The sequence below is a fragment of the Thalassophryne amazonica genome, chromosome 8 (assembly GCF_902500255.1).
Source record: "Thalassophryne amazonica chromosome 8, fThaAma1.1, whole genome shotgun sequence".
Classification (NCBI taxonomy): Eukaryota; Metazoa; Chordata; class Actinopteri; order Batrachoidiformes; family Batrachoididae; genus Thalassophryne; species Thalassophryne amazonica.
In genome coordinates this window covers 43,758,822-43,770,847 of record NC_047110.1, presented here as the reverse complement: position 1 = coordinate 43,770,847, position 12,026 = coordinate 43,758,822, and the positions used below count along the sequence as shown (strand labels likewise).

At 37.4% G+C, this 12,026-nt stretch overlaps 1 protein-coding gene across 1 annotated transcript in view; it reads right to left on the bottom strand.

The window, feature by feature from the left end:
• Positions 1-8,602: 8,602 nt before the first annotated feature.
• Positions 8,603-12,026, bottom strand: part of mov10l1 (Mov10 like RISC complex RNA helicase 1) — a 77,816-nt gene continuing 74,392 nt past the window's right edge. Inside the window, 3 exon segments of the mRNA XM_034175462.1 lie at positions 8,603-8,887; positions 9,507-9,618; positions 9,712-9,852. Coding sequence (XP_034031353.1) covers positions 9,517-9,618; positions 9,712-9,852 — 243 coding nt within the window. The 3' untranslated portion in view covers positions 8,603-8,887; positions 9,507-9,516.

Genomic DNA, 12,026 nt, shown 5'->3' with positions numbered 1-12,026 from the left:
AAGTTTCTGTCTGTTGTTAAAGATAAACCCATGGTAGTTTCCCCATACATAAAAGGGTACAATGTTATACTCTGGTGAGACTAATACTCCAGAAAATACAGTAAGCGCTATGTCGCTATTTTGAAGTTTGCCCATGACCTTGACTTTTAATTTTTCTCAAAATCACATCAGTCTTTTTTTACCCTCAAGTATTCCACCAACTTCTCCCCTCACACACAGACTGACAAAGGATCAAAAACAATACTCCCACAGAGGTTACCGCATGCAAGACAGGAACAGATAAAAAGTCAAGAACAACAGTGTAAGTGCAGCAGACAGCTAAACAAAAGTACCATAAAACAGCTGAGTGGATCCTTGTAATTTGATTGGTGCTTTGTATGTCATGTGACAAGAATTATTCATTCCATTTACTGTGCAAATTTGGTTCCATACGTTTGTACCATTGCATGCTGTGACCCCCCCCATACACACACACAAGTGGGGGCGTTTAGCTAAACACGGCTAATTGACGGTGCTAATTCTTCTAACACTCACAGCATCAACAACAAAAATCCACTACACCATAAGCCATCTGGAGGCATGAACAGCTGTTAGGATGAAAACCTGGACAAAAATTTCTGACGCATCACAGACTACATCGTCAAAATTATTTTTGAACTATCCAACTGTTTTTCCAAGCTGAGAAAAATTTTGGACGCCTATTTAAAGTTCATGTTGGACTGTTGATGTCAAAGCACCAGTGACGCAAACCAAAATGCTGTTTATAAATTATTATATAACGGCTGAATGGATCCTTGTCATTTGGCTTGTATGTCATGTGGCATGTCACGTGGATTGTTCATACCATTTGCCGTTGTGTTTCATTTAACGTGCAATTAATTTTTTTTTTTTTGGAAGTATGTGAAGTCAGTGCACAGCGTCACGGACTGTTTTTCCAAGTTGACTGAGAACAATTTTGGACTCCAATTTAAGGTTCATGTTAAACTGTTGATGTCAAAGCACCACACCAAAATGTAAGTCCTTTTTCTGTTGTTTATAAATTAATATAACATCAAATGACAAGGATGTATTTAAGCAGTTATATAAAACAAATACACTCAAAAAACTGACTCATTGGATGAACTTAATTCAGTTATGTGCAGCATTTCCGTATAATAAATACATGTAGCACCAACTCAAATAAAGCAGATCCATGCAAGATAATTTTATTTAATTTAGTTGGGACTACATATATTTATTAGATGGTAATTCAATCCAACGAGTCAGTTTTTTGAGTGTAATGAATGTTTTTTCATTCTTTCAATGGAACAAATATTTAATTTGGTGAAAGCTGGAACACACCATTCAACTGCTTCGCCTTGTTGAATGGAACATTCCATCTTTCACCTCATGAAATATTTGTACAATTGAACTCAAACACTCATTATTTGTATATCATTTATCTACTCCTTTCACTTGCATTTTTTAAATGAGCAAAGGCTGTTACTTTACATGTTCACGCCAAGACACACTCCTTGTAATGAACCATATTTGAGTCCCAGCACATGAAGACAATGGACCAGTGCACTCATGTGCAGTCACAACTAAACAAGGGGGGGAGACTGAAACGTTTTTCATGCTTTGTTCCCTGTGATCAGATTTGCACATTTTTGTGGGACACAAATCACCCTTCTCATACAAACAGGGAAAGTTAAGACAAAATGGCAATTAACCCCCTAAACCTAACCCCAACCAATAGTGCTCCTTTTGTACTTTCCGATATTTATTTTCTTGGCAAAATCTTAATTTTATTTTTTGCTGTTACACTGTATTCACAACATCCCAAATTCATCTTCCTTTTAGAAACAAAGTTTTTGACATGTAATTTAAAACCACACCTAAATACTAATTTTTATTTATTTATTGTGATGTCTGGCTTTTTTTTTTTTTGTGGCATACAGTAGCTCTGCGGGAGCACCCCCAATTTCATTGCCCCCCCGGTACAATGACAAAGACTATTCTATTCCAAGCACTTGACATTTGATTTTTTTTTTAACTCCTTAAAAAAGTTTTACTTCTAAAGAATTTCCTGGACACTTCTCCATTTGATGAATTTGTCTTATCAGCATTTAGGTGTAACTTACAGTCGCAGTTCTTCGTAAATACTGTAGATAAGAGGTTATTTATCTGCATATAGGACCTTGTGGAACTCCATTTCCTTTAATCCCGTACGACTATACCAAAGAAATCCTGCCACCAAGACCCAATACGTTCTGATACAATTTCTAAACCCATCTACAGCCTGTTGACCAGCCATACTTTTAAACTAGATTAAAATTTAATCACCCACCACCATGCCAAAAGTATTAATAAGGATTTCCAGTCACAGACAAAACCTGGTTTATAGCTGGAGGTAAACTAGTTAATCAACAATGCCAATGAAAATTATCTTTGTAGCAGTATTAGTTTGTCCACTCCCTATACCATACCTAATTATAGTAAAAATAAATAAAATGCAGGCTTCATTTTATTTGGCAAGTACACAGAGAGAAACAAAAGACCTTTGGGGGGTGACAGCCAAAAACTGAATCCTTGAGATTTTTTTCAAAAGCTCCTTTCAGAGTTTTGTGCTTGCAGACCATCTCCATCAACCTGCTCATCTCCTTCAAGTGTCCCTGCTTTCTAAATGGATGATTTCTGTAGATGAGCCTCCTGCTCTCATTAGTGAAAACAGTGTCTGTCCAGACCTATCTGGCAAATAAATTCAGATCCAACTGTGAAATAAAAAGAACCCTCAACTCCATGAAAATTTGATACACCATAAGCAAATAAAGAGCTTAACCACTTGCTATGCATTACATAGAGATTTGTTTAAATTCCAACAGAGAACAGAGCTTGCAATTTCACTTTTATATATAAAAAAAAAAACCTTGAGATGTTTGTTTTATTATGAAAAAGCATAACAAACATGACTGCTACCATCTCACAAGAGACCAGAGATCTAATCATGAGATAAAACCATTAGTACAGACAAGTGCCAATTATGGGTTGTCTCATTCTCACTCATGCACATAAACCTCCTAATCCAATGACAAAAGATTGCAGCATTATTTGTTTACTTGTCGTCTCTCTTGAGATTTAGATCGATATCTGGTGCTTATGTTTGCAGGCCTTATCGTAGCTTGAGACGGCTCATTCTGAGCCCCGTCTCCAACAGACTATATTCTCCCAACTGGCCAGCCAGGGTGCTCAGTCGGCCACGATTCAAAAGGTAGCATTTACAGACTGATGAGTGGAGGCTGGTTCCACTTCGGGTAGACGGGTACAGCCCATAAGAGGTGACTTACTGGGCAATTAAGAGTCACAGAACAATTTGAGAGGACAATGAGTGCACACATTTAACAAGCTCCCCCTGCCAGGAGCCCAGCAGGGGTTTGTTGTTGGGCCTAATGGTTGCCTTGTAGACATAGTGTCTGTCATGGTAATGGGTTGCCTGCCCTTGCCTCAATTATTATGTGGAGGTGACAGAACGAGATGAATGATGAGGCACCTGATTGTCAGAACAAGAGTAGACATTCTAACCAGTAGTTAGAATGTCATGGTAGATATGTACGCAGAACTAAATCATGACTTAATACACTCAGCACACATGCCTCAACCAGGATAGAAAAACACTAAACATGCTACATACACTGGAATTAAATTTCATTCCAATTTTCATGAACTATAATGCATCCAAATCTGCACAACATTCCAGCAACTGATTGTCATGGGATATGTAAAAAGTGACTGTTTCTGTGAGGACCAGTAAATTTGTTTTTGAACAATTGAATGAAATCTGCGCACACACACACACACACAAAGTTTGCTCAGTATGTAAAATAAGGAGAAACGATCGAAAGTCCATATCTAATCACTGTTAAATATCAAAATTTAACAGGTTCTTGGTCTTGAAAGCATTGATACACACCAACTTTTGTGATTGGCTAAATGGTCAAGAGTGACATGACAAAATCCCAACAGACATAATCCCAGTGGACAGAATCCCAACTCATTACAAAAGAGGACAAAATCCCAGTCTCATGAATAAATATAAATGTAAAATACACGTATAATAGGGTTAGGGTACTACATTAATGTAGTTGACACCTCTAAACAACTATCTCAACACAGTGCTCAGGTTTGGTCACTTGATAATTTGATCAGTACTTTGAAAAACATGAAACCTCTTAACAAGCGAGATGTGACTTTAGAACGAGACTGGGATTTTGTCCATTTTTGTAATAAGGGGTTGGGATTCTGTCAATTGGGATATTGTCCGCTGGGATTTTGTCATGGAACTAACAAAAACACCAAGATTACAGGAGAAAAAATATGGCAATAAGTAACAGCAGTGGTGGGCACAGTTCTGATAATCCGCTAATTAGCGAAGATAACATTTTTGTTAGCAGATTAGCTTTTCAGATAACTTTGAAAACCATCAGTGGACCTTTTAGTCCGCTAACTTTTTTTCTGCTGAATGGTCAGAAACATCTGTAAAACCTAAAATCTTACATGTTAATTTCTGTTGTGTGCTTTGCAATAAACAGACCGCTGTGAGAAGCTCAGTCCTCACATTGGGGCAGACCAGCTGCTATGGCAAAGAAGAAGAAGAAGAAGAAAAAAACATTTACTTTTAACATGCCAATAATCAGAGTGGCCAGGAGTCATGAAGTGCAAAGCAATTTTCACTAATGGTTTCATTTAAACCAACTAATTCCACACAAGTTATCAAAATTAACGCCACCTCTGCCATTTTTACAAAGTGAAAATACCAACTATGTTTTAAAGTAATGCACGAATTCTGAAGGTGTGACGTTAAACAGACACACGTGCCGAAAGGCATTATGGGAAAATTCAAATGACCTGCTCTCATCACTTCCTCCTCCCCCCGCTATCAAAATGCAGAGAACATTGCCATCTACTGGATGGGAGTTTAAATAGCCCAACATATTTAGAACGTCTCAATATAAGTGGATCACAGGTATTGTAAAAACCAACACAAGTTACTGTAACTTTATAGGGGGTGTCAATATTGGCATGTTTTGTTTATTTCAGTCTACGACAGTATATCATTTTAAAGTACAATTTGTCTCCTTGAGATATCCAATAATCCCTTGCACACCAGGGAGTTGCTGCAGTCAACATAACATTGAGAAACTACATGATGACAATTGCAAATGAACATTATATGACCAAAATGTAACTTTTATGACTTTCATAACATTTTTAAGAAACTGCAGCATGAGATTATGAAAACTTGCTAAAACAAATATTCCGTGTATTCACCGTATTGCATGTATCAGTATTAATAAATGTACGCATATATATTTGTCTTTGATGTTGCATTTAATAGCACCTACTAAAAAATGGATTTGCAATTTCAGCATTTATGACTATATTCCAGGACCTTCACTTCCATATTACTGTTGCATACCTTAAGATTTTTAACTTCCTTTGTAGTTTGTAATTTCCAATTTCTTACTTTTTCACAGTTACCATTTTTTCCAGTCCTAAGTTCTAGTTCGAATCTAGTCCAGTTCTAGGTATCGCCATAGGACTGCTATATGTGAACTTACAAGTCTTCAATAGTTATCTGCATGCTTTTTCACACCCTTAAAAAAATAAAATTTTGCACAGGCTTTTTTTTGTCATTACGTCACCAAATGACATCATAACGTAAACGTTCTGACAGATCCTGGACCCTCTCATCAGGCCCTTTATTTTGGTGTATTGCATGATATGCATTACTCAAATATGAAATTTGACCTACTTTAGGTCATCTTTGATCTCAAGATAAACCCTGAAGGTCAAGGTTGATCGCTTATCCCAGGTAATGTCTTATGGGCAAGGACATGCACTATATTCATGCCATATTTGGAGGCAAAATTTCAAAAACTGTGACCAGGAAAGTTGTTTTGGTGATTTTATTTTTTCACATTGCTGTATCCTTGACGTCTGACCTTGATCCTTTTGTGTACTGAAAGGTATCTCCATAAGGCTGCTGAAAGGTACTGTACATCTGCATGCCTTTGCACAGCCCCATTTCACTATATTATATTTATTTGACAGTGAACATAGCTTTGCCTATTTGACTCCTTTACTTCTTACAGACATATTTTTCCTTTTATTGGTGTTTATGCACCAATGACACCAGATCAAATTCCTTGCATGTGAGAACGAACTTAGAAATAAATTCCATTCTGATATGTGAACTTGCAAGAGTCTGCAATGTAAACTGCGTGCTCCAGAGCGAGTTAAAGATTAAAAATGCAATGATTACAAAAGCAAAAAAAAACAACAAAAAAAAAACATACACACTGAGTAACTATCTCGCAAAACTTCTTTGGGCAATATAACAAAATGGAGACGTTATTTTAAAAGCTGCTTTTTGAACGTTTTGAATGCACATTCAAAAATCAGTATTTAAAATAATGTTTCCGTTTTGCTTTTTTGCCAAAAGACAAAAATGGAAAAATTAGAAAAGCTCAGAAGACACTATTTTTTGGAGATAATGTGCCACAATCCTGACAGAAGTTGAGTTGAAGGCAGAGCTGCGATCGGAACCTGAGAGCAACTGGACCTGGACATTATTCTCTGGCCGAGTGGAACTTGAAAATGATCTGTGGCTGTGGATCTGAGTGAGGACGAGTGGACCGTTGCATGGCTGGCAATCGTAATTCTGATCACACGTGCATGACATGTGCGTGAGGGCTTCTTTTGGCTGTGGACTAATTTGGAAATCTTTACACTGGGGTAAGTGGAATGTTAATTTTTTTGTTGATCTTTTGTGTTATTTTCAAAGGAGCTTTCAATGAATGTATTTTTATTTTTTTTATTTTTTTTACTGTGGATGGGTGTTTGTGTGTGTGTGTATGCACGCACACAGAAGCTGTTTGAACCCACAATTTAGATGGACTTCTGGCTGAATTTGAACAATATATTATCAGTATTAAGCTTGTAGACTCTCAAATGTCATAAAACTGTCAATCTCTATAAGGAACTTTTAAAAACAGAATTAATGTTGAATAATTCCTTAAAAAACAAAACAAAACAAAAAAAAAACAGCTGTTTATTGCCGCTTAATGGACGTGGAATGTCTCTGCGATGACACACACACACACACACACACTATATATATATATATATATATATATATATATATATATATATATATATATATATATATATATATATATATATATATATATATATATATATATATATATATATATATATATATATATATATATATATATATATATATATACGCATAAGTAAAATCTTTCACAGTTATATACAACACTTAGCATTTTTAACAGGCTGCGTTTATAATTGCTGCAGGTGCACAAAACCTCACTGCTGCTGCTTTTACCGTGACTGCATCAAAATGAACAGTTATCACTTAAAAATGAGTCGTCATAACATGACATCACATTTGTGTATACTTTGGAATTAATCTGTGTCTCAGTTCATACGCTGGGACGTTTCTAATAGTCATGTCACCTGTCGGAAACACCCGAGTACTCACGAGTACTTTGTTTTCAGAAGTCTCTGTAGCTTGTTTCCCACAAATGCTGTATACTCTGAAACCAGTTACGGAAGTGCACAAAATAATCCCGGTGGATCATCGGATGGTCACTAACAGCCTAAATCTAAATTATGATTTCAGTGAGACATGTCATTTAAGTTTGATCTATTATATAATTGTTTTTGATGCATGGGTGGTATGTGTTGGATGTGTTGTTTGCGCAGCAGACCTCTCTGTCCAAGACAAATTTCTCCCTAGGGAGACTAATAAAGACTTTATATTTTGTCTCGTCAGACCAAATTCACACTTGTGAAGGCAGAAATGTTGTATGAATAATGAAAATGCAGATTTTATATTAGATCATTTTCTCTGTCTACTATTCATTAAATCTGGACAAACTTTAAATTTCAATGATCAGTTCTGTGGGACAGCGGGGCAATTTCCATTTACCATATTTTATAATTCAGCACTTAAATTAAGCTCAGGTAGAACATTTGCCACTAATTTAGGTCAGTGTACCAGTTTTAAAAAGTACAACTTGACATTAAATCAAGCTGAGAGGCTTTGAGTTCAAGGGGATAACCTGCTGCCTGTACAGACAGATTTTCCTCTTACATTATACGAATTGGACCCCCTCCAGTGGCAGAGTTTTTGAGCACACCTCAGACATCAAACTCAGAAAAGTGGAGGACAGAAGCAGCTGGCCTTCCTCGTGGCACAATGTAATCACATACAAGTGGTCTCCTCCCTGCACATAAGAGACATGTAGACTGATGTTGTATCAGGTCAGACAGTGCAGACTGTCAGTAAGATTCAACTGTCACATCCAGTCTCTAGGACTAGTGTGCAGACACCTTGAAATGAGCAAAGAGGTCACCTTGGCATTTGCAGACATCTGTGAATTTACTCAGTACAGCAACGCACTAAAAGTCACAAAGGTTTCAACATTATTTGAGAAGCAACTTCCTTAAGCTAAACATAAGTCAGACAGTGTGATGCACTGCAAAAACAGATGTCAGATCAATGCTATTTAAATGTGACATGACCTTTTAGAGACATGTTAATAGTTTACTCAAATACAACAAAACCTCCATGGAAATGCTTATTCAAGAACATTAACTTTAGCAAAAGGAATAGAAAAAAATGTGGGGTATATGATCATCTCTACACCTCAGGACAACTGAACATGTGTGTGCATTAAACCAAAGTAAGACAATCATATCGTGAACATTCGACAGAGAGCTAACCAGTGCAAGAAAGTCAGTAAAACAAGATGAGGTGAGCTGAATGGTATTGCCATTCATAGGCATCTGTCTGCTTCTCCATCCGTCTGCAGTTCTGTGGAAATAAAGACAAAATGGATTAATTAATGACAGAACAGATTCAGATTGATGCTGATAATTGTTATATTGAGATATTTTTGATATTGAGATACTGCTGATAAATTGAGAAACTTTCAAGTACCAGATATGGAAGGTTCACATAACAGAGTTGAAACAACTGATTAGCAGAAAGATAATCAATTACTTAGGTCAATTATTCAAGTCATTTTGAAGGGGAAAATACTGTTGTTTGATTGGCCAAGGATTTCAAAATGTTGAGGATTTGCTCTTTCTGAATGTATGATTGTTGACAGAGGAGCTGGAATTTATTGCTTAAATTTTTCACCATTTTTGTGACTTTTTCTTAAGAATCATTCGACTAACTGACAGGTTCTTGACAACAGCTGCAGCTCCAAATATTTAGTCCTAGGGATTAATGTTTAAAAATCATTTTTAACACATTTAAAGTTGACCTTCACAGCATTCCATTTAATTTGTAAATATTTAAAGGTTTCAAATCAAATTACTTGAACTACACATGGCTCAAACAAAACATGTCTTATAGTACACGAGGGCTATGGTTATATGAAAATAAAAGTACAGACTGAGTGTATGGTGGCTGGTTATGTACACACTCATTTTGATTTAGCAGATTTTACGAGTCTTTGTCAGTGAGAGAGGGGGGTCACAGCCCAGATATGCTCCATTGTCAAAACAGTATTGCAGCAGAGCGCTGAAGCATGGGTCCTGAAACAGAGGCATTTAGAAAACTTGTAAAAATCAAGCACATTAAACACTTTCATCTAATGTGTGATCAAATTACACATTTTTGTCACTCACCATGATAAGAATGTGAGGGTTTCCAACAACAACGAGCAGAGCTTTGGAGCGAGTGACAGCCACGGTGAAGCGTTTGGGGCTGACCAGAAAACCAAGTGCACTGTGCAAGTCATCATTCTGTATCGATTCATTAGAGCGTACCTATATCACAGAGAGTTTAAGCTTTAAGAATTTCACAAATCTCCAAATGTGTCAACACGTGCACACAGGTTCCTTGAATTCTGTATCTCTGAAATAAGACAACTGAGTCATATTAAGCAGTTTCCCCATAAACACTAGGGGCAAATTTCCACTAATCTGCTCACCACTAATTTGCAAATTAAACTTTTTCGTTAGCAGATTATGCATTTAATTAACTCTGAAAACCATTAGTGGACAAATTAGCTTCAACTAAATGTAGTTTGGCTTCCTTCAAGTCCACCAACATTTATGAAAAAGAGAATTAGGATAGTCTGCGAGATGATGAAAGTTGTATAAGTTGTAAAGATGTGGCAAAAGCTAAGGGAAGGGCATATAGCAAGCTGTAGATGAAGTTGAACAGGAAGGGAAGAAGAAGGAAATGTACTGATTAGGCAGACAGAGAGACCGAGCTGAAAAGGATGTACAGCAGGTTAGAGATAAAAGATGCACATTTTAACATGGTGACAAGTGAGGAAAGTGTCTTGAGAAGGTGGAGGGAGTACTTTAAGGAGCTGATGAATGAAGAAAATAATTGTGAGAAGGCTGCATAATGTGGAGAGAGTAAATCATTAATTGGAACAGATTAGTAAGGAAGAATGAAGCACAGCTATGAAGAGGATGAAGAGTGGAAAGGCAACTGGTCCAGATGACATTCCAGTGGAGATATGGAAATGTTTTGGAGAGAGATGGCAGTTTAATTTTTAACCAGATTGATTAATAAAATCTTGGAAATTGAGAGGATGCCTGAGGAGTGGAAGCAAAGCGTGCTGGTTCCTTTTTTTTTAAGAACATAACATTGGTCAACCAGGCTTAGGGCCCTGTCCCACTGGTGTTTAGACGGATTTGCGTATGGATTGCGCACAAAATTGTCTCATATTCGCCAAACATCCGCAATATCTGTGTAACATGCCTGTATGAGTCGGCCGTCATCCAAACATGCCCGTGATCATCCGCAGAGGCACGCATGTCCGCAGCCAGGATTTTTGGGCTGTTCAAAAATCTGAATGCAGATGACATCCGCCTTACATACTCCATATATACTCAATTCATACACAATACATACTCACTCTATGCGCTGTTTATCTGCCGTTAACCGCTGATATCCGCAACTGACGGGGATTTGCGGCTTGGCAGCAGACTGGGACAGTGTGTAAAACAGATATACACACTGATGTAATGCCCACCATGTCCACATCACAAACTAAAATATGTTGTAGCGAATGCATACAGATTGGCCACAAATAAAGTGTTGTTATTACATCTGCTTTGCAGCTGATTTGCGGACAATCTGTGAATGCATAACAAACACGTCACATAAACCCAAAGTATTATATGTGGCAGAAAGCGACATACCTGCCAGTCAGTGCCGGTCCGGCTGTGTAAATCCACAAAGACGCAATAGCTGCTGCAATCCAGGACTTTATTTAACACAAACAAAAGGAAGAGTTGGTGTTTTAGCCACAACTCACTCAAAAAAAAAAAAATAAATAAATAAACACAGTCTCACACCCCGAGCGGCTTCCCGCTCCCGCTCCCCAAACTCATGAACAGTTAACCCTCGCATGACAACACTCATCTTATCAACTTGTCCAAGTCCAGCAAATGCTCCAGAGGCTGTACTGTTGGTGTGAATAGTGATGCCGAAAGGAGCGAGTGTGCTTCTTTTATGACCGCAATGCAGATGCCGTGCATGTGCAACACGTGTGCGATGTATTCATAATACACACATGCTGTGATAATCTCAATGTGTCGGATCAGTTTCCTCACTACATGCGTTATATAACTGTGATTGTTCATCATATATTCGCTATATATTATTAATATATCCGTAATTCATACTGGGACATTTGTCATTTTTGGCCATTTTTGTTGCGGATGACAACGAAGACCCGCAATTTGTATACTCAATTCATGCGCAATTTAATCCTCTCCCCAGTGGGACAGGGCCCTTAGAAAAGAGGTGAAGATATGTGAGCAACAATATGGTTTCATGCCAAGAAAGAGCACAACAGATGCAACATCTGCTCTATGACTACAATGTTTTCAGATGACACTGTGATCTCCAGTGAGAGTAGAGAGCAGGTTGCAGTGAACCTGGAGAGGTGGAGATATCTGAAAGAATGAAAGGGAAAATT